General features: G+C 40.6%; 1 protein-coding gene across 4 annotated transcripts in view; it reads left to right on the top strand.

Moving 5' to 3' along the window:
* BTBD9 (BTB domain containing 9) overlaps nucleotides 1-24,087 on the top strand; it is a 418,007-nt gene that overhangs the window by 297,615 nt on the left and 96,305 nt on the right. For all 4 annotated transcript variants that reach the window (XM_069564255.1, XM_069564257.1, XM_069564254.1 and 1 more), the window contains exon 8: nucleotides 9,901-10,090. In XM_069564255.1, the coding sequence (XP_069420356.1) occupies nucleotides 9,901-10,090 (190 nt within the window). The remainder of the gene's footprint in view (nucleotides 1-9,900; nucleotides 10,091-24,087) is intronic.

Here is a 24,087-nt window from a genome sequence, read left to right as displayed (position 1 = left end):
AACAGAAAATGAGAGAGAATCAGTACTCATAGAAACAATGGTGAAAAATGTTCCAGACTTGATAAAGCCATAAATGCTTATATTCAGTCCTGAGCAGGTTAAATTTAGTCTACATAGAGATACAACGTGGAGCTTCCCAGGTGACTGAGAGGTAAAGAATCCTGCAGGAACCTCAGGAGACATGGGTTCAATCCCTGGATTGGGAAGACCCCCTGGAGGAGGAAATGGCCACCCACTCTAGTATTCTTGCTAGGATAATCCCACGGACAGAGGAGTCTGGCAAGATACAGTCCATGGGGTCGTAGAGAGTCAGATACAGCTGAAGCAACAGAGCATGTATGCATGCATAGCATAAATTACAAAACACCAAGATCAAAAAGAAAACCTTAAAATTAACTGTAGAGAAAAAAATTACAGCTGTTAGAGGGATGGCAGACTGTAACAGACATAACAGTAGAAGCCGAAGACTATGCAAAAGTATCTTCAAAGTACTGAGGAAAAACAACTTGTCACTTAGAGTTCTGTATCCAACTAAACTATTTCTCAAGAGTGGTGTGGTGGCAAAATATACTTTCAAACAAAGACTGTGCTGATGGATGTGTCTTAAAAGGAAGTTGAACCAGAAGAAAGGAGGGTTAGGATTGAATAAATTGATGAATGTGAATAAGTAAGTTTTGACTATATAAGATCATAATGACTGATTTTGAGAGTATAAAGGTAGAAGTGAAATGTTAGGTAAGAATAACAAGCTAAGAAGCAGATGATTTGTATGAAAATGTGTTAATATCTTTTATATTGTTCAGGAGAAGGGAACATGTGATTTTTAGTTTTAGTCATTTTTAAGTCTGGCATGCATATCTAAATTTTAGTAAAAGAATAGAGACAGAATGCAGCAGTTGAACAGAACCATCTTTTAGGAGTTTTAAATAGCTCAGCTGGAATTCTATCCCTTCCACTAGCTTTGTAGTAATGCTTTCTGAGGCTCACTTGACTTCACACTCCAGGATGTCTGGCTCTATGTGAGTGACAGCACCATTGTGGTTACCTGGGTCATTAAGATCTTTTGTGTATAGTTGTTCTGTGTATTTTTGCCACGTCTTCTTAATCTTTTCTGCTTCTGTTAGGGCCTTGCTTTTTCTGTCCTTTATTGTGCCCATCCTTGTATGAAGTGTTCCCCTGGTATTTCCAGTGTTCTTGAAGAGATCTTTTGTCTTTCCCATTCTCTTGTTTTCCTCTACTTATTTGCATTGTTTATTAGAGAAGACCTTATCTCTCTCTGTTGTTCTCTGGAATTCCACATTTAGTTGGGTATATCTTTCCCTGTTCCTCCCTTGCTTTTTGCTTCTCTTCTTTTCTCAGCTGTTTGTAAAGCCTCCTCAGACCACCACTTTGCCTGTTCCCATTTCGTTTTCTTGGGGATGGTTTTGGTCACTGCCTCCTGTACAGTGTTAGGAAGCTCTGTCCATAGTTCTTCAGGCAATGTGTCTACCAGATCTAAGCCCTTGAATATATATGTCACCTAGTGTCTAAAAAAACCACATAGAAATAGAATAAAGGAATTTCAATCCATTAGAAAATAGGAACAGAGCGGATGGAGAGGTGGGAGAAGCAGTAAAGGAGAAGTCTTGTTAAGTAGAAGTAAAAGTGAGTTAGTATACACCTTGGTAATAGCAATTAATATAAGTCATATAAATCTGCCAGTTAAAAGACAAAGGACACTGAATTTTTCAAAAATCTGATTATATGTTATTCACAAGAGATCAGAAAAAGAGAAGAGTGATGCTAGGATATAGTAGCCAAAATGAAGGTGCTATATTTATTTGACATCAGACAATGTGGATTTTAGGGCAAAGGCATTACTTGAAATAAAGAATGACAATGCACCATGATGAAAGGTTCAGTCTACCAATTGGATATAATTCTAAAATGATATATATGAAGTGACATGGCCTCAAAAAATATAAAGCAAAGATTGACAGAATTACAAGGAGAAATTGACAGATCTATAGTCATAGTAGAAAATTTAAATAAACCTCTCCCATTAATTAGTAAGCATATAAGTGATATGAACAGCACAATAAGTTTGATATAGTAGATCTGCATAGAACCATACATCTCCCAAATTACAGAATACACATTCTCTTCAGGCACATGTAAAATATTAATAAGAATCATGTACTAGACCACAAAAAAGCACATCTCATCAAATTCTCCAATGACTCTGTATCATACAGAATATACTTTTTGTATCCATATTGCAATGTAATTAATTTGAAAAGTTAAAAAATCCTTCTTATGAATAATTTATGGATCAAAGAAAACTCCTAATGGAAATTAGAAAATACTTAGATGCAATCAGCTTTTAAAATACTTTGTATCAGAAAACACTCAAATGGAGGGACATTCTACACCATGCCTGACCAATACTGTTCAAAACACTATATCAAAATTTAAAGATAAAGATAAAGCAGGATTTAGAGGTAAAATATTAGCTTTAAATGCATTTATCAGAAAAAAAGGAAAAAATTAATTAGTTAAGCATTTGCTTCAAATATTTGGAAAAAATAGAATAAATCCAAAGGAACAGAAGGAAGAAATAATAAAAAGAACTGATTTAGTGAACTATGAAATAAAGAATCAACAAAATAAAAAACTGATTTCTTGAAAACACTAATAACATGTATAGAACTGATCAAATAAAGAAAAGGAACAAATGAAATACTTGGAATGATAATGAGAACATACTGTGAAAAGTTTTATGCTGCTATGTTTGAAAACGTAAACAAAATGAAAAATTTTCCTGAAGGAACCAAGACTAACTGAGGTTAATTTTTAAGGAAATAAGAAGGGGAAGGAGAAGTATTCATTTTGTCAGATTTTATGATACTGTAAAATTTTAGTCATTAAAACAGCATGGTAAAGGCAGAAGGCTAGGCGAATTAAGGAAACAGAGTACAGACCTTAAGAAGAGATTCGGATGTTATGAAAACCGTGTATATGACTAAAGTAACATAAATTAGTGGGGGAAGGGACGAACTGTTCATTAAATGGTGTTGAGGAGATCGGCTAACCTTATGAATAAAAGATGAAAGTAGATCCGTATTTCATAGGATACCAAAAATAAATCCTAAGTAGATTAAAGAACCAAACATGAAAAACAAAATTTGAAAACTTTTAGGAGAAAATATAGGAAGATATCTTTATAAATTTGGGGTAGGAAAGAATTTATAAACATGAAAGGGAAAGCATGTAGAGGAAAAGATTAAATATTTCAACTCAATACATTAACCAAGAAAGGACTGACATCCTGCCAGTGAAGTGACTCATAGCCACAAGTATAATTCCATTTGTGTGTGTGTGTGTGTGTGTGTGTGTGTAAATATATACATGTATATGTCGTATGTATTCCTTGAAGAAACTCTTACCTATGTATACAAGAAGGCACCTTTGTTTGTAATCACAAAGAAAACAATGGTAACAATCTAAATGTTCCTTTGGTATATTTATACACTGACATATTTTATGTACTTTATACCAGTGAACTAGATTTATCTCTACTGAATGTTCCTGCATCCTGGTTTACTGTTTATGGTAGATGTCAATATTGTTGACCACACATTCCCTTTCTTCTGCTCACCTAGCAAGTTAGTTCTCTCCCACCTGCTTTGAAGTTAGGTAAGACTCAGTGACTTGCCTTAGTCAACAAAATGTGAGCAAAGTGATGTGTATTGCTTTGGGGAGGAGTTTTCAGAGCCACTGCCCAGTTCACTCTCTTCTCACTGCGGCTGTGATTGAATAAGCACACACAGAAACATCAGTGCAAAGCTTCCGTCACGAGGAAGCTGTGTAGTGCAGTGCTGAGTGCCGCCTTGCTGATCATCACTGAGGGCATGTTGTGGGTGAAAAGAAAATGTGTGCTGTTTAAGCAGCTGGGAGAATGGAGGCTGTCTTGTTACTGCAGCCTGAGCTACCCACAGTGTGACTTTATGTCTCAGCTCAGTTCACTGTGCATCTTGTGCCGCTTCCTTTAGCTCTCTCTTCCAAACCACAGAATACTTCTCTTTCTCCGTGAGGTGGAAGTCCTTACTAAGTCTCTAAATATAGTCCTTTATTTCTTCTCCTTTCACAGTCAGATGGGGGCTTTTCTCTAAGCCCCTCTCTGCTAGGAAACCATCCTCAGAGATTATTTCACCAGCATTTTTACTTGTTGCTTTGGAGTTGAGCTTCATACTCAAGGGATTCATGGCCAGAAAACCCATCCTCTCTCACTCCCTTCTTCGCTTTCTCTCTTCCTTATCTGTGGATGGCTGTCCTCATCTCCAGAGAGTACAGCAAGCAGTGAAGGTGTATGAGATGAGGGCTTGAAAACAGGCATCCCCAACTTTGGAAAGTGTATGTATTGCTTAGAAGGGACATGGAAGATGATTTACTCCCCATCACTATGCAGTTAGAAATGTTTTGGCATGGTGGTAGTACTGCTTACCCTCTCTCTTTGCATAGAGTATAATATACTGAAAAGTACAGTGTATATCTAATAAGCAATTGTCTTGTTTTACAATCTACTTTAAAATTACATAAAGTAAGCTACATAGCTTGAATGCAAGTAGCTAAGGTTAATTGTAGATTTTTGTTAAATACATTAAATATTCTGAGGAAAATTCCAACACTAGTAAACGCACAAAAAAGGTTCCAGTGGACTTAAAAGACCCTTCATCTTTCACCATTCTCTTCTCAGTGTTTACAGAATCAACATCATTTTTTGAACAGCTGTCATTTAGTGGAAACCCTAGACTTTTATAAATGAACAGGTTGATGTAGACTTGAAACATATATAGAGACATGAAATCAAAACAGAACTGATGTTTCAAAATGCAGCAGTTCTTGAACAAAGAGATGAGCATATGTGTTGAAATGCTCAGGATAGTAAACAAACAAGGGAAACACATCATGGCTGAAGACAACTGTATATTCTGAAAAGGGTTTGGTTCTATGTTCTGGATTATTTTCCTATGTTATGAATTCTAAAATACTGAAAAATATAAATATATATTATATAATGCTTCTTTAAACAAATGTGCTACATTTATTAAGTGAAATAAATATATACAGGTTCTAGGCCCCACTTCAGACTTCCCAACCTGGGGATCTGGCAAAAGGACTGGGAATCCCCAGGGAATCTGATGTTGAAGATTCCAATGGGATTTGATTACAGAACTTTCACAGAACTGGGGGAAACAGAGACTCTTGGAGGGCACAAAGAAAACCTCGTGTGAACCAGGGCCCAGGGGAAAGGAGCAGTGAGCCCCCAGGAGACTGAGCCACCCCCAGCCTGTGAACATCTGAAAGTCTGCTGTGGAGGTATGGGTCGACAGTGGCCTGCCGTGGAGACAGGGCGCTGGCAGCGCAGTCCTGGGAGGTGCGTGCTGGCCTGAGTCCCCTTGAAGGCCACCATTAGCCCTGCCACAGTGCCAGGACTGGGTTGTCTCAGGCCAAACAACTAACAGGGAGGGAGCACAGCCCCACCCATCAGCAGACAGTTGGATTAAAGGTTTACTGAGCATGGCTCTGCCAGCCAGAGTAAGACCCAGTATTCTCCACAGCCAGCCCCTCCCATCAGGAAGCTTGCATTAGCCTCTTATCTTCATCCATCAGAGGGCAGATAGACAAAGTAAGAACTACAGACCCACAGCCTCCAGAACAAAAACCACAGTCACAGAAAGCTTACCAAAATGATCACATGGATCATAGCCTTGTCACAGTGAAGGGGCTTGTGTAACTCAATGAAGCTATAAGCCATGCTGTGCAGGGCCACCCAACACGGATGGGTCATGGTGGAGAGTTGTGACAAAAATGTGGTCCATTGGAGAAGGGAATGGCAAACCACTTAAGTGTTCTTGCCTCAAGAACCCCATAAACAGTATGAAAAAAACAAAAAGATATGACACTGGAAGATGAACCCCCTAAGTCAGAATGTGTCCAATATGGTACTGGGCAAAAGCGGAGAAATAGCTCCAGGAAGAGGGCTGGGCCACAACAGAAATGATGCCCAGTTGTGGATGTGTCTGGTGGTGAAAGTAAAGTCTGATGCTGTAAACAACAATATTGTACAGAAACCTGGAATGTTAGATCCATGAATCAAATTAGATGTAGTCATGCAGGAGATGGCAAGATTGAATGTAGACATCCTAGGAATCAGTGAATTTAAATGGATGAGAATGGGTGAATTTAATTCAGATGACCTACTGTGGGCAAGAATCCCTTAGAAGAAATGGAGTAGCTCTCATAGTCAGCAAAGGAGTCCAAAATGCAGTACTTGGGTGCAACCTAGAAAACAGCAGAATGATGTTGGTTCGTTTCCAAGGTAAACCATTCAACATCAGAGTAATCCAAGACTGTGTCCCAACCACTGATGCTGAAGAAGCTGAAGTTGACTGGTTCTATGAAGCCCTACAAGACCTTCTAGAACTAACACCAAAAAACAGATGTTCTTTTTATCATAGGGGATTGGAATGCAAAAGTAAGAAGTCAAGAGATACCTGGCATGTAATAGGCAAGTTTGGCCTTAGAGTACAAAATGAAGCAGGGCAAAGGCTAACAGAGTTTTGTCAAGACAACACACTGCTCATAGCAAAGACCCTTTTTCAATAACACAAGAGACAACTCTACACAAGGACATCACCAAATGTTCAATACCAAAATCAGATTAATTATAATCTTTGCAGCTGAAGATGGAGAAGCAATACAGTCAGCAAAAACAAGACCTGGAGCTGACTGTGGCTCAGATCAGGAGCTCCTTATTGCAAGATTCAGGCTTAAATTGAAGAAAGTAGGGAAAACCACTAGGCCATTCAGCTATGACTTAAATCAAATCCCTGCTGATTATACAATGGAGATGAGGAATAGATTCAAGGGATTACATCTGGTAGATAGGGTGCCTAAAGAACTATGGACAGAGGTTCCTAACAGGAGGCAGTGACCAAAACCATCCCCAAGTAAAAGAAATATGAGAAAGCCAAGGTGGTTGTCTGAGGAGGCTTTACAAAATAGCTGAGGAAAGAAGAGAAGCGAAAGGCAAAGATGTACCCGACTGAATGCAGAGTTCCAGAGAACAAGAAGAGCTAAGAAGTCCTTCTTCAGTGAACAATGCAAAGAAATAAAAGAAAATAATGGAATGGGAAAGACTAGACATCTCTTCAAGAAAATTGGAGGTATCAAGGGAACATTTCATGCAAGGATGGGCAAGATAAAGAACAGAAATGGTAAGGACCTAACAAAAGCAGAAAAGATTAAAAAGAGGAGGCAAGAATACATAGAAGAGTTGTACAAAAAATCCAGATAACCACAATGTTGTGGTCACTTACCTAGAGCCAGACATCCTGGAGTGTAAAATCAAGTGGACCTTAGAAAGCATTACTATGAACAAAGCTAGTGGAGGTGATGGAATTCCAGCTGAGCTACTTAAAATCCTGAAAGATGGTGCTGTTAAAGTGCTCATTCAACATGTCAGCAAATTTTTTAAAAACTCAGCAGTGGTCACAGGACTGGAAAAGGTCAGTTTTCATTCCAGTCCCTAAGAAAGGCAATGCCAAACAATATTCAAACTACTGTACAGCTGTGCTCATTTCACATCCTAGCAAGGTAATGCAAGGCTAAAAATCCTTCAAGCTAGGGTTCAGGAGTACTTGAATCGAGAACTTCCAGATGTACAAGCTGGGTTCAGAAAAGGCAGAAGAACAAGAGATCACAACATCTGTTGGATCATAGAGAAAGCAAGGGAATTCCAGAGAAACATCTACTTCTGCTTCATTGACTATGCTACAGCCTTTGACTGTGTAGATCACAACAAACTGTGGGAAATTCTTAAAGAAATGGGAATACCAGACCACTTTACCTGTCTCGTGAGAAACCTGTATGCAGGTCAAGAAGCAACAGTTAGAACCAGACATGAAACAACAAATTGGTTGGGAAATGGGAACAAAGTACATCAAGGCTGTATATTGTCATCCTGCTTATTTAACTCATATGCAGAGTACATCATGCAAAATGCCAGGCTGGATGAATCACAAATGAGAGTCAAGATTGCCAGGAGAAATATCAACAACATCAGATATGTAGATGATACCACTCTAATAGCAGAAAGTGAAGAGGAACTAAAGAGCCTCTTGATAAGGGTGAAAGAGGAGAGTGAAAACGCTGGCTTAAAATTCAGCATTCAAAAAACTAAAATCGTGGCATCCAGTCCCAACACTTCATGGCAAATAGATGGGGAAAAAAATGGAAACAGTGACACACTATTTTCTTTGGCTCCAGAATCACTGTAGACAGTGATTGCAGTCATGTAAGTAAAAGATGCTTCTCCCTTGAAAGAAACACTATGACAAACCTAGACAGCATATTAAAAAGCAGAGACATCACTTTGCCACAGTGGTCCATGTCAGTTCAGTTCAGTCTCTCAGTCGTGTCTAACTCTTTGCGACCCTGTGAATCGTAGCACGCCAGGCCTCCCTGTCCATCACCAACTCCTGGAGTTTACCCAAACTCATGTCCATTGAGTCGGTGATGCCATCCAGCCACCTCATCCTCTGTCATCCCCTTCTTCTCCTGCCTTCAGTCTTTCCCAGCATCAGGGTCTTTTCAGATGAGTCAGTTCTTTGCATAGGTGGCCAAAGTATTGGAGCTTCAGCTTCAACATCAGTCCTTCCAATGAACATCCAGGACTGATCTCCTTTAGGATGGACTGGTTGGATCTCCTTTCAGTCCAAGGGACTCTCAAGAGTCTTCTCCAACACCACAGTTCGATAGTTATATATGGATGTGAGAACTGGACCAAGCTGAGCCACAGAAAATTGATGCTTTCAAATTGTGATGCAAGGAGATCACACCAGTCAATTCTAAAGGAAATCAACCCTGAATGTTCATTGGAAGGACTGATGCTGAAGCTGAAGCTCCAATATTTTGGCCTCCTAATGCCAATAGCCAGCTCATTGGAAAAAACCCTGATTTGGGGAAAGACTGAAGGCAGGAAGAGAAAGGGATGACAGAGGATGAGATGGTTGGATGGCATCACCGATTCAATGGACATGAGTTTGAGCAAACTCCGGGATATACTGAAGGACAGGGAAACCTGGCGTGCTGCAGTCCATAGGGTTGCAAAGAGTTGGACGCGACTTAGCGACTGAACAACAACAACAATAAATATGAATAGTTTAGAGAATATTAATAAAACAAGTGCCTGTGTACCTATTGCCTCACTTGAGAATAGAATAAGACCAGAAGTTGAAGCCCTTCCAAGATTTCATCTTGGAAATGAAATCAATTAATATTTAGACACATTGGTAGGGGTCCCTCGAAGACTTATTCCTCTTTCACATATAAGTGAGCATAAATTTTGTATAATAATTCCCTAGATTTGCTTTTTATTTTACATTTATATATGCACCCCTAAACAAGTTGTATTTTTAGTTTCGCCATTTTAAAAAACTTTGTGTAAATGAAATCCTACACTGTGTTTTTCTGCGCCTTGCTTTTTTCACTCAGCATTGCTTTTTGATTCATCCATTTGGATATAGCTGTGGTTTATTAATCTCAACCACTGTGTGGTTTCCCATTGTAGTAATATTTTGCAGTGTTTGTATCCATTCTATATTTTATAGGGTATCATGTTTCTTTATAATAAAATTCTTTAGTGTTAATTGTCACATATGATTTGGTTTGTTTCAGCCTTAGGTTCAACTTTTTAAAAAACTGTTTGGCATGTGTTTTAAATGTGTTCATATCTTGAGGTAGTCAGTATGCCCTAATTTTTGTTTTATCGTTGATAATAATTAATTAATTTTGTTTGTAGAAAACTGTTGGGGTATATTTGGCTTCTTGATGCTGAGTCTTGTGTTGGATTCACAGTTCCCATGGAGAATGTTGCAACAATCGCTGATTGTGCCAGTGTGATTGAAGGAGTCAGTCGGAGCCGAAATGCCTTGCTGAATGGGGACACTAAGAACTACGACTGGGATTCTGGTTATACGTGTCATCAGCTAGGAAGTGGTGCAATTGTGGTTCAGCTGGCACAGCCCTACATGATCGGGTCAATACGGTAAGAAGATTCCCTTTCATTTATTACTTTTTAAATGGAAGACACATGTGCAAATTGTGTTTTGGTACATTGGTGATCCCAGTAACTTCAGTGAAGATCCTCCTCTGTTCTTGCCTCTAAATGTTGAGAGGAGGGGGTGGAAAGGGAGGGACAAAGTTATACAAGGTGCTTGTTTGGATTTTCTGATGGTGAGATGCCGCAAAATTAGGTTTGTGGAGGGTCTAGATGCAGTTTGTGGAGGGAAAGGACTAGGTCTCTCCCTGGATATGGCTTACCTTTGACTCATGTCTCAGTTTGTTCTGGTTAGGGACTTACAGGATAATGTCCAAACAGGCTATATGGAATCAAAACTCATTTTCAACTCTAGTAAATGACTTTATGTATGAACCAAACATATCTGAGCATGAAACCTGGTACTAAAAGACCTTTTTAATAATCTTCATGTCTGGACTTTTGGTTGTTGTTTTCATTTCGTTTTGGTTTGCCTTGAGAAGGGAACTTGAATCCAATATTGCTTGATTTGTACGACCATGTGATTTTTAAAATATAAGACTGGTGACATCCTCCAGAGGATATACTTTAGTTCAAGAGCCATCTGGATCTTGAATAGGCTTCCCTTTTTTTTTTAAGTTCTAAGAGGTCTCTGAAAGATTGTTGTGTGTGTCTGTGTGTTTGTGTATACACACACAATATTAATATACTTATTAATATATATATAAAACACAAGAATATTTTACCCTGTATCTTAACCTTCCAGAGGTGGAGATGTTGGTGAAACATGACTGCCTTCCCCCACATTGTTCTCCACCACAGCTGCCTTATGGTTTCCTGTTCTCATTTTATTTTAAAGTTAAAATCTTATAATGAAAGAAATAGCACAAAAAATAAGATGTTGTTGTTGCTCAGTCACCCAGTCGTGTCTGACTCTTCGTGGCCTCACGGACTGCTGCACGCCGGGCCTCCCTATCCCTCACATCTCTCAAAGCTTGCCCAAGCTCGTGCTCATTGCATCAGTGTTGCCATCCAGCCATCTCACCCTCTGACTCCTTCTTCACCTTCTGTCCTCAGTCTTTCCCAGCATCAGGGACTTTTCCAATGATTCAGTCATTCACATCAGATAACCTAAATACTGGAGCTTCAGCTTTACCATCAGTCCTTCCAATGAGTATTCAGGGTTGATTTCCCTTAAGATAGACTGGTTTGATCTCCTTGCTGTCCAGGGGACTTTCAGGAGTCTTCTCCAATACCACAGTTCAAAGGCATTAATTCTTCAGCACTCTGCCTTCTTGACTGTCCAGCTCACACAACCGTACGTGGCCACTGGGAAGACCATAGCCTTGACTGTACAGATCTTTGTCATCAGAGTAATGTTTCTGCTTTTCAACACTGTCTACGTTTGTCATAGCTTTTTTGCCATGAAGCAGTTGCCTTCTGATTTCATGGCTGCAGAGTCCAAGAAGAGGAAATCTGTCACTACTTCCACCTTTTCCCCTTCTGTTTAGCATGAAGTAATGGGGCCAAATGCCCCCTTTTTTAATATTTAGTTTTAAGTAAGCTCTTTCACTCTCTAACTTTACCCTCATCAAGAGGCTCTTTAGTTCCTGTTTGCTTCCTGCCATTAGAGTGGTATCATCTGTATATCTGAGGTGTTTGATATTTCTCCTGCCCATCTTGATTCCAGCTTGTAACTCATTCAGCCTGGCATATCTCATGATGTACTCAGCTTATAGGTTAAACAAATGGGGTGACAGCAGACACCCCTGTTGTACTTCTTTTTCAACCTGAACCAATCAGTTGTTCCATACAGGGTTCCAACTGTTGCTTCTTGACCACATACAGGTTTCTCAGGAGACAGGTAAGATGTTCTGGTATTCCCATCTCTTTAAGAGCGTTCCACAGTTTCTTATGTTCCACACAGTCAGAGGCTTTAGCCTAGTCAGTGAAACAGAGGAAGATGTTTTTCTGGAATCCCCTTGTTTTCTCTGTGATCCAGCAAATGTTGGCAATTTGATCTCTGGTTCCTATTTCTTTTCTAAACCCAGCTTGGACATCTAGAAGTTCTTGATTTGCATAACACTGAAGCCTGGCATGCAAGATTTTAAGCATGACCTTACTAACATGGGAAATGAGTGCAGCTGTCCAGTGGTTAGCACATTCTGTAATACTACCCTTCTTGGGAATCGGGATGAGGACTGACCTTTTCCAGTCCTGCGGCCACTGCTGGGTCTTCCAGATTTGCTGACATAGTGAATGCAGCACGTTGATGGCATCATCCTTTAGGGTTTTGAATAGTTCTGCTGGAATTCCATCATATCCACTAGCTTTATTAACAGCAGTGCTTCCTAAGGCCCAGTTGACTTCACGCTCCAGAATGTCTGGCTCTGAGTGACTGACCACACCATCGTAGTAATCTGTTCCATTAAGATCTTTTTCGTACAGTTCTTCCATGTATTCTTTCCGTCTCTTCTTGACCTCCTCAGTGTCTACTTCTTGACCTACTTCAGTGTTTCTGTCCCTTATTGTGCCCATCTTTCAGGGAAACGTTCCTAGTTATCTTACTGTTTCCTATTCTCACTTTAAAGTTAGCATTTGTGAAGAAAGAAATAGCACAAAAAATAAGGTAGTAGGATTCTAATAGGCAAAGGTTTATTGATGTTCAAGCTAATAAATACAGAAGTTAGTCTGCTTGTCGATTCCTGAGGTACACTGACAATTGATGCTAAATTTCTTGGAGAATTCATTCTGTTAATTTCTTCATTTAAATTGTAAGCCTCTTTTCATAAAGGGTCATGTACAGGCTGAGTACTCTGGGCAACAAATCACAGATAGAAAAGCTGTGAATTTGTCCTGCAGGCCCAAGAGCTCACATTGTGCTTCAGAAGGGGAGGGAGACAAGCCACATTCAGTCTGGACAAAATAGAAGTACAAATAAACTTCTCAGCAAACAACACCCCCTCCTTCCTTTTTCTCAGCTTCATGCATTAACTAAAGTAATCATGAGCCACTTATTTAATAAGTCATTCTGGAATCCTTGTCATAAATGGTGTGAAACTTATCTGCATATTTCCCATTACAGTCTTTTCCTCTGTACTTTAAAAATCTGGAAAGCAGTTGTCCTTCTCTTGTTTTATAGTCTCCACAATTTCTTGAAGATTACCAATCGTGTCTCTGAGATTACATCTGCAATTTCTTTCAGCAGGCTTGTTGTGTAACTCATCTGACCAGGAGACTTGAAATCATCTAAAGTGACTGGATACTCTCTCTCTTTCATTTCACTATTTGGGACTTCAATTTTCTCTTTATTATGTTTGTTCTGCCATTTCTAATTTGAAGATCCGTCTTCTTACCAACAAAGGTAGAAGCAAACTGGCTGCTTAGCAGCTCTGCCCATTCTCTTTTAATGTTCCCTGTATTCTGTCTGCTTACCTGGTACCACACATCTCCCTGCCACCTAACACTGGTCCATGTGCATCTGAAAGCAAATGTCAGAAATGGAGTCCCATTCTTCTCCTTCCCTGTTCAGGTTGCCTCATACTGTGATTTTCTCATCTCATCTGGTATATCCCACCCAACCATCCATCCACTGAGCCAAAAACATGGGAATCTTCTGGATTCCTTCCTTTCCCTCACCTCCCCCACAGAACAGTCAGCTGTCGATACCAGCTCCTGTATATCTCACAGATCCATGCTGTCTTCCCCACCCCAACTACCATCACCGTAGCTGCACCTTTGTAAGTTCTCTTCTCTGTCTAGCTCTCCCTTCCCTACCTGCAACCACCTCCCACACCATTAACACAAGTCTCATGTGGTCCTGCCCCTTCCTGAGAGGATTCATGGCTATTATTTGCCTTCAGGAGAAAGTTCAGACAAAGGCATTAAGAACTTGTGGCTCCCTTCTGCACAGACAGAAGCCTGTCTCCTGCCTCTCCTCCCACCCCCACACATAATATCTCAGCCTGTCCAGCTACTTGAAGTTTTGCATGTCACCCTCTCTTTTCCTCCAATTCTTTGAACATTCTGTTCTCATTGCGTGTGTATCTCACTGTCTTCTCATCACTTCTTCTTACCTGGCTCTATGACCCCTTTAAGACCTCACTCCTTTGGGAATGCGTCCCTAAGCTTCTGTCATCTCCTGGGCTGCTTCAGACATCCCTAGTCAGTGTATTCTGTGTGTAATTCCTCCCAGGGCATTTGTCATGTTCGTATTATGATTGTTTACTTACTACCTCCTCCCAGTCTCATCTGATATATAAAGCCTGTGGCACCTCAGAATAAGTGTTCCTTGACAAACTGAGCGTGCAGATGAGGTAATCTGTCAATAAAAAAGGAGGATTATAGCAGATATAGTGGGAGATCTAGGATTTTAGATCCAGCAGGGACTTCATGAGGTTGTTGCCAAGGTGACAACTCAGAGAGAGACAAACAGGCTTTTTGTGTGGCAAGGCTACCTTGGCTTCTAGCTCTGCTCAAAGAATCACAGATGTTGAATCTAACTCCAGAAAAAGGTGTCACCGGAGCTTAAGAGAGACATGAGAGAACAGTGCCATTTGGTTTTCTTTTTTTTTTTTTTTTTTTTTGCTTTTGTGTTTTTTTTTTGTTTGTTTTTTTTTGTTTTTTTTAGTTTTTTATTTTTTAAATTTTAAAATCTTTAATTCTTACATGCATTCCCAAACATGAACCCCCCTCCCACCTCCCTCCCCATAACATCTTTCTGGGTCATCCCCATGCACCAGCCCCAAGCATGCTGCATCCTGTGTCAGACATAGACTGGCGATTCAATTCACATGATAGTATACATGTTAGAATACCATTCTCCCAAATCATCCCACCCTCTCCCTCTCCCTCTGAGTCCAAAAGTCCATTATACACATCTGTGTCTCTTTCCCTGTCTTGCATACAGGGTCGTCATTGCCATCTTCCTAAATTCCATATATATGTGTTAGTATACTGTATTGGTGTTTTTCTTTCTGGCTTACTTCACTCTGTATAATCGGCTCCAGTTTCATCCATCTCATCAGAACTGATTCAAATGAATTCTTTTTAACAGCTGAGTAATACTCCATTGTGTATATGTACCACAGCTTTCTTATCCATTCATCTGCTGATGGACATCTAGGTTGTTTCCATGTCCTGGCTATTATAAACAGTGCTGCGATGAACATTGGGGTACATGTGTCTCTTTCAATTCTGGTTTCCTCGGTGTGTATGCCCAGCAGTGGGATTGCTGGGTCATAAGGGAGTTCTATTTGCAATTTTTTAAGGAATCTCCACACTGTTCTCCATAGTGGCTGTACTAGTTTGCATTCCCACCAACAGTGTAGGAGGGTTCCCTTTTCTCCACTCCTGAGCTACTCGGACCTGGGAAGGGCACAAAGCGCAGTCCCAGCCGCATTTGTGCCTCTGAGGGCTGCCTGAGGGCCGAACCTGAGCGGCTTGGACCGGGGAAGTGCACGCAGCCTAGGGCCGGCCCCAGACGGTTCCCGGCTGAGCATCGTAGAGCCGGAGCGGTTTGTGCGCTGCGAGAAAGGACAGGTCAAGCGGGGCAGAGATATGGTTTTCTTTAAAAGTGAAATGAAAATGGTTCTCCCAAACAATTTTTCTTTTCCTGACTCAGAGGGAGTTGGTGAACATGAGTACAACCAAAGGCATAATTGTGTATGTCAGCACTGTGTGAAGCCTCCATCGTCCTTAAGCCCGGCTATTGCTTTTGCAGAGAGAAAATCCATGCAATTGAAGCCCCAAGTAACTGGCTGAACTCTCAAAGAGACACGTCTCTAGGAAACTAACATTATGTTGTCAGGAACTGCATTTACCTCTTCTGTGACATGATCAAGAAGAGGAAAGGGAAAAGGATTTCTCCACTGCCAATGCCTGTGGGCAACGGTGGATATCTTGGCAGGCCATGGTTAGCAGCATCTGATGTGTCCAGATAGCTGCTTATTGACAAATGACAGGTTGATCAGTTAGTGACCTTTGACCTCTGGCTTCTGCTGTCGGTGATGACTCAGTTGCTCTCCTAGTCACTGTGTCCACAGAAGCCCAGTGATTCTGAATCACACCTAAAGGGAGAGCATTCCAAATGCTCTCCCAGCATTTTCTCCAGCCAAGAGGGAGGAGTCTGGCAGTCCTGGAACCTCTTCCTCTGGGGGTCCAATCACATGGTACACTAACTGTAAAATTTCAGGTTTCTTTGGCGATAGTGAACACAGAGGCAAAGGTCTCAAACATAGGATTATCTTGATCATTGCATTCTTAATACCTAAGAAAGGACAGAGTTACCGCACGGATAAGATTTCTCTTGCTCGTGTGTTTTCATCCATATATGCTGTTTCTTCCTTTCCTGAGGGTTTCCACTGTAGCTGGGTAGACAAGCAGAGCTTCTTTCTTGGCAGACAATGACCAAGGCTAACCACCATCTGTGAGACCCTAATCCTGCTAGTGCATCTGCTACAGTAAGTACCCTTGTGGGTCCTGAAAAGGCAGACCTGGAAACATGATCTCTGATTGTCTCCTGCCTCCATTTTCTTTCATTCACTCAACAAACATTTATTGAGCCTTGTACTCTGTGCCAGGCACTGTTTAAGCCCTGGGGATACAGCACTGAATACAGAAAACAAACATCAGTGCTCTCGCAGAACTGACGGTCTTGTTGGGGGGAGGCAGGCAGTGGTGGATAACCAGTAAACAGCACTATTTGTAACGTGTCAGATATTTCAGAGATGGAACCATCAGGAGGGAGGACTTGGATGTGGAGATAGTGCAGTTTTAGATTGGGTGGTCGGGGAGGCCTCACCTTGCAGAACCAGAAGGCTGGGAAGGCAAACCGCTTGGGGACTGGGGGATGAGCCTCACAGGCAGAAAGCCAGGGCCCTGCTGCACACATGTGAGCGCAGAACAGGCGAGGCAGGTTCAGGAGCGGCAGAGAGGCCAGGGTGGCTGGAGCAGAGTGACGGAGGGAGAGCCGCAGGCGAGGGCGGAAGGGGGTGTTCAGGGTGGCAGCCCTGAGATGTCTTGTCACTGTTCCTGTTAATATGTTCAGTCACCAGCTCCTAGAACCATTCCACCTGCCGCCATAAACCCATCCCAGTGTTTGTTAGCACTGTTAGAGGAGAGGTTTCTTCACTGAGCAGGGGAGGGCAGAGCTGGGGAGCCCTCATGCCTTTAGAAGCTACCTTCTTTATTCCTGACCGGCCTTTGTCCAACCAGCTCCCAGGAAAGAAACAGGAGGCTAGGACGCCTTGAGTTTATGTGAAACTTTCTCCCCATCCTTGGCATTTATTTCTCATCCCCAAGAGCCAGAGCAGGCAGTTTAACTTGGAAATAAAGGTGTTTGTCTTTGTTGTTGCTAGGTTTACAGGCACAATAAAAGTTATTCATTTTGAGAGGAAATGAGAGAAATTGCCTGGAATGTGCCTTAAAAGTGGGTAACTGAGTAGTAATTATATCATTTTCATGCCATTTTAAAAACATTAAGATTTAAATAACAGGAAATCTTCAGAGGCCTGACCGCATAAAAAGACTAAGGTAGAGTCATAGTAACTAACCAAATCTACCTGATGTCTTATAGTCCCTCTGTTGCCTAAGGTTAAAACTTACTGTCTTTCTGCTTGCTAATCATGATGTCCTTTTAAGTGTTTTGAGGTTAGTATGAGAAATCACATATGCTGCACATTAAGCATGCCTGTCACCCAGTCTTTTTCAGCTAATAAATGACAGCACTTTGTTTGAAACCCTAATTATAAGATAGCTAATTAAATTAACAATTCTTACATTAGCTTGAAAATGATGGTTTTGTAATTGATATGAGCAATACTGTAAGTAAAATACCCATAATGCTTTAACTAACCTAATTGTGAGTAAGTAGGCTGTTGAAAGATTGAAACAGCACAGATAGATGAAGCTAAATAAACCTACAGCCTTCCTGGGTATTATGAGGATTAAGGAGTTAATGACACAAAAATATTTTTAGTTCCTCAGTTGGAAAATGTTATATGAATATAGTATGTTAGAACAAAATGAATCCAGCCCAAAGTATGTTCTTGGTGGATAGTCATAATCTCTTTAGTTTGTGGGGATGAGTCTTTTACTTTGCAATAGGGAAAAAAAAAAAACCAATTCTGCCACTTAAAAAGTCTGCCACAGAACTTCTGAACCACAAATTAGTTCATGCCTTGCAGTTATTAAGCATGGATAAAACAAAACAATAGCAAGTTGATCCTTGAAAAAAAACGCCTAGATATGCCACTGTGCTCCTTATTCATCCCAGCATATTTTTCCTTCCTTTTGAGCTTTTAAGTCCATGCTCAGTTCAACTGGCCTTTCACTGTTGTGTGACTGCAGTCATTCCGGGTTATCTATTCAGGCTATAAATTAGAAATCCAATTTCTTACTGCAATTTTTTCCTTCTTACCGCTGCTGACCACCCCACCAAACTATTGCTCATCCACTTCCCTCCCACAGGACAGGCACAGAAAAAAAGAAGAACCACAAACCATACCATTTTTGCCCCTTTCAGTAGCTCCAAATGAACGCCTAGTGCAATAAGGGTAGGGAGAGAAATTGAACCAGTGACTCAAGTGATGCTTTATAGTTACATGAATATTTTCTACATGTGTGCTGCCCTCAAGTTCTCGTAGTCCCACAGATAATCTCAAGTTGAAGATAGTGATTGTAGTGTTGAGATGAACTTGGGTCTTTGCAGCAATTTCCAAGTGCCTGGTACAGTACTCCATGCTGTGAGTACTCAATAAACACTCATTGACTGAGCTGACAACATAGTATGTTAGTGCAGCTAAAGGGAGTCCTATCTATCAACTAAACTGAACATCATATTTGCTCAGTGTGTCTGTTCTAAGCATATGTGAGGGAACTGCTAAAGATCTGGCATCTCCCGCAGATGACTGTGATGAAGCTCTGGTGTTAGGCGCCGACATGAGCACAGGTACAGACGGCTGCCTCGCGTTTCACACTGCTTCCATTTCATTCTGTCTGAGTGCTGCACAGGCAAGCATACTTTTATTTACATTAGGAAAACCTTCTTTGTGACCTAGAGAGCTAAAAATTTCCTTTTTATAGTCTAAAGAATACAACAAACATCTAAAAATATGACTCTTCTGGCTTGGATTAAGATTGCCTATAATTCTAGTCAAAATGGAAAAGATATTTTACAAAATTTGCTTCATATCAGTCATGCTGAATGTCGTCTGTCACAGCCCTGAACCAAAGAATTCTTCCTTGTCTTGCTGATCCATGATTTATTTACCAAGCGTTGTTTCTCTCACAGCCTATCTGCATTGCACTAAAGTCTTCAAATATCACCCTCAGACCTCAGAACTCTGATTCCCAGAACAATTGTTGAATAAAAAATTTTATCTGTGGTTCCCAGTAGATGCTAGAGTCTGAACCATGTGAACACTAAGGGGACCAGAAATCCTGGAGCCTAGAAACGATAACAGAGTTTGGGGGAACAGTAAATATGTCTCAGCTAGATTCATCCTAGAGGTATTTCAAGACCAGAAAATATTACTATGGCAACTCAGTTGCTTGTTAAAAATACAGGAAGGGGACTAGAATTCAGATATTCTTTGGAAAAACAGGAAAGGTTAAATCCTCCCCCCCGAAAAAGTGTGTGTATGTGTGTTTGTTTATGTTTGATTTATCTCACATGTCAACCATTTATCCCCCTTGTGCGATTAGAGAACTTGACAGCTAGTCATCATAAACTATAGCTGAATACATGAAAAGAAAAATCCTTTCAGTTTTCAAAGATTAACCCATCAAGAAGACATTTTTACAGAGGATATCAACCCCATTGGACCCAGTATTTTATGCGCAAATATATGTTTAGTAATTATCCAGAACTGTTATTTGAGACCCCTCTAAAACAAATACTTTACCAGTAGTGCTTTAAACAATCATTCTAATAACTGGAACCATTCACCTTGGAAGATCAAATGAAGGGAAAGCATCAACCTACTCCTTCTGTGGTTTGAGTCTGGTGATCTTTTAAAGGCTGCTTCCCACAGGGTTAGGCATGCGGGGTCACAGAAATGGGGCTGTTCTCATGAAGGCTAGCAGAAGTACAGGGCTTTCAGCAAACTGACCAGAATTTCTACAAATTTAATACATCAAACTGCTCAAATCTGTCTTTTGAGTATTAAGTAAATGAAGCTGTTTTGAAATCTGATGAAGGATCACCTTCATTTAAGAAATTACTCCTTGAATTAATATAACACAGTAATCTATCTTTTAAAACCTTCAGTCCTCAGGTACTCTCAAATCAGATTTCCCAGCCACCTCCAGGAGCACAAATTTGTCACCTTGTGAAGATGCTTTGGGTGATCTCGGTAGCACCTGGTGTCTGTCTGTCTCTCCCCGCCACCCCCCTCTCAACTTTACGCTTTGTAACCTGGTAACCACAGAGGCACTGGACCATAACATCCTTTTATCTCTGGTTAGGAACAAGCAGAAGCACAGAGATCAAGAACAACTGTTCCACCTCCCCATCTTCTCCATCCATCCACATCCATTGTGCATCCTTCTCTTAAAAAGAGTGATTATGATGACAGACTGGTTGGTGCCCTTAAAGGACTACTTTCAGCAACTTGCCTGGACACTCAGGGCCTTAGGTGGGGCTAAGAAATCTTTTTTTTCTTGCTGTGTTACGTTTCATGGGGTCGCCAAGAGTCAGACAGGACTGAGCAACTGAACTGAACTACCTCTTTCAACAATGTATCAGATTCAGTATAAGGGCTATTGGTTACATAGATAAATGCAGAGTGTGCTTTTTCTTCTGCCTGGATTTTCTTTCTTGTGCCCTTAAGAGCAAGTGGTAAGGATCCTCTTTCTTCCTTTTACCTTATGATGTCTGAAACTATGTCCCTCAATGATTATGACATTACCAGCCTTGCCGCATTATCCTTTTACTGTAACCAAATACCAGTCAAGACTGTTTCGATTTTCCATACGATTTAATGGTCCTTTTAGTTGTTGTGTCTTTCAGTAGCTCTGGAGGTTTAGCTGCTTCAGTGTCTCAATTTAAAATGTGGAGAGACTGCAGCATAACTTGAGATCCTTTTCTTTTCTCCACTGTGAACATGACAATTACAATTTTTTTTCACAATCCTACAGAGCCTCTTATGGCCTTAAAAAGAAATTGAGAGAAGGCATTGTATCTTCTGGTTCAGCCCACCCTCATTTCCTGAGGTAAATTATAGAAATTTTTTCATTAAATATTGTGGCTCAGACTTGACAACATTTATTTTTATTCCTAGCCCTTGTGTGCTCCAAAGAAGCTTGCATTTGGCTTCAAATAACAAAGAAACTGATTAAGAAAGACTGTTTATTTATGGCTGCACCATGCTGCTTGTGGGATCTTAGTTCCCTGACCAAGGATTGAACCTGGGCCCTTAGCAGTGGAAATGTGGCATGCTAACCACTGGACCACCAGCGAATTCCCAAGAAAGACTTTTTTTAAATGTTTGCTTTTAAAAAATTATTTGGTTTTGTTTTGCTTTTGTGGATCTGTTTGGTTCTCAACATAAAAAGTATATGGGTGGGTGGCTGCTAGTATTGGTTCTGCAGTTCAGTGAGCTTTTTGATTATCTTGGTCTTTTCCCATTGAATTTTCGCCTCAGAGAAACAAGACAGCTGATACAACTTTAACTACCACGTCTGCATTTAGGCAGGAAGGAGAAGAACAAAGGGAAACACAAACTTTAAAGTGTGGAGAACCCTGACAGTCACGTCTGTCTCTTTTTATTAGGAAAAGCCAAAGCTTTATTTGAAGCCCCACCTAGCCAACTTCCACTTAGTTATTAGCTAGAACTGTCATGCCATCAGCCCTAGCACAGCTGGCAAAGAAGTTGAGGGTCATAGCAAGGAGTTGGCTCATCCAGTCAATAACTCTGCTGCAGACCCCTACCTCCTGCTTGACTTTTCACATCTGCTTTGGGATTTTTATAAATCTCCATATTTCATATGCTTGGTTATTTTTTAAAAAACAGCTTTATTGAGATATTCATATAATGTATAATTTGCCCATTTAAAGTGTATAATTAAGTGTTTTTTTTTCCTATTTACGTTCTAAAATGCCCACAGCTTCTGGATGTATCTAAAACAGTAAATATGATAATTTCACTTTATATTATTCTCAGTTTCAGAAATGTTCTGTAAATAAAAAGCCTATATCTGCTTACTGGGTAATTCTCATCCAAAATGAGAAGCATTACTGCTTATGTACATTTGATTTCTTATTCATGAAATTTACCTCTTGGAAAAAACTAAATTTCTGTTACAAACTATTACCAGCATTTAATTTACTGCAATTGGTCTTCATGTTTTACCAGCACAGTGAAAGTGGATGTACCTAATAAAATTTGGGAAGCAGGCAAGGTCCTAAGTGCCCTCAAAAGGAAAATACATTTTATTTGGTGTGGTTTTATTCTAGCTAAGTGTATTTTAAACATTTCTGAATTTTTTTAAAAGTTGGCAGTCCATATGGAATCTGTTAACCAGACATATTTGATTAACCAAAATACCTGTTTACCTATACCTCAGGTTAGAGAGACTTGACTTTTTTTCTGTACATATAAAATTCTAATACCAGAACTTCACTGCATTATCCATGTTATTTTGTAATGGTAGGTTAATTATGACGAAAGTCCTGCTAGAGATAACATTTTCAGTTTTTAACATCTGGAGTTTAAAAAGTTAGGCCCATCAGCCCTAGAGTGAAAAGATACATTAAAAGACCTCTGACTTTCCAAGGGAATATTGGACAATAACTGTCTTATCACATCTAGTCGTCTTCTAAGTTCTTGGAATGTGGTGTTTGTAAGATTACAGTGAGTATTTCTGGTTTTTGGAACTTTTGAAATGAGAAGTACAGTAAGTAGAGAGTGGTTGTAGCAATACTACAGTTCTGTCTTGGGAGAAAAAATTAAAATACCCTCTTCTTTCCCTACCATGGTTTCTTGTGCCTTCCCCATCCCTGTTTTACTCCTCCCCCAAGTGGCGGTCTTAGTCAGAGCCTGTAGTCCCTTTCCAGGGGAGACACTGATCAGATGTGTGTGTTTGCAGGAGTGAGAGGGGCCACAGTTCAGCGGAAGCACTGCTTGTGTCTCTTGTCTTCCCCTGGGTCCTGAGTGGCATGGCCAGGGCTAATTCTGCTAATCTGTCTCTCCTCTCTGTTCCTACCTCTTCCCCATCTCTCTCTCCTCTCCTCTATCTTCACAACAAGCAGACACAATCTGTCTTCTCCTTGGACTTTCTTATTTCCTTTTTTATCTTTTAGAGTGGACAGGGTAAGGTTACTACCTCAGCCCAGGGGTAGTTCAGGGCTAGGCAGCAGGGGACCATGATCTGTGCTGTACCCACTCTGCCTCCGTGGTACTGGAAGGTGTATTAAGTTGATCCGTCCTCCATTTGGAAGTGGTAAGAAGCAAGTTTTGTGAGTGGAAGAAGGGACAGAACAGACCTCCTAACTTGCTTTGGGTGAAGCTATTTAGGCATAACCAACTTGAGTATGCCATGCCATGTCTTACATCTCTTGCATTAGAGTTTGGGGCCAAAATTCTACTAGCAATAAAGTGTCCCTTTGCTTCCCACTTGCTGAGACTTTCCTTGGTGGGTGCTTACCTCAGGAACCTTGTGGGAGAGGGTAGTTGTGACCTAAGATAATAGACCTTGTTCCTGAGTCCCTTAGGCACATATCATTTAATTGTCCCCTGATGTCTCATGCAAGCCCTTGTCAACTGTTTTCTCAATATCTAACTTCTGTAATCATTTCATCTCTGAGGATTAAAGTTGTGTTCCAGCTCTTTTCCACCCTATGGACTATAGCCCACCAGGCTCTTCTGTCCGTGGAATTCTCCTAAGCCAGAATCTTGGAGTGGGTAGCCATTCCCTTCTCCAGGGTCCTGACCCAAGGATCAAACTCAGGTTTGATCTGCATTTCAGGCAGCTTCTTTACCATCTGAGCCACCTGGGAAGCTGAA

The sequence above is a fragment of the Ovis canadensis genome, chromosome 20, assembly GCF_042477335.2.
Source record: "Ovis canadensis isolate MfBH-ARS-UI-01 breed Bighorn chromosome 20, ARS-UI_OviCan_v2, whole genome shotgun sequence".
NCBI classification, from domain to species: Eukaryota; Metazoa; Chordata; class Mammalia; order Artiodactyla; family Bovidae; genus Ovis; species Ovis canadensis.
This window is presented reverse-complemented; position numbering and strand designations above follow the sequence as displayed.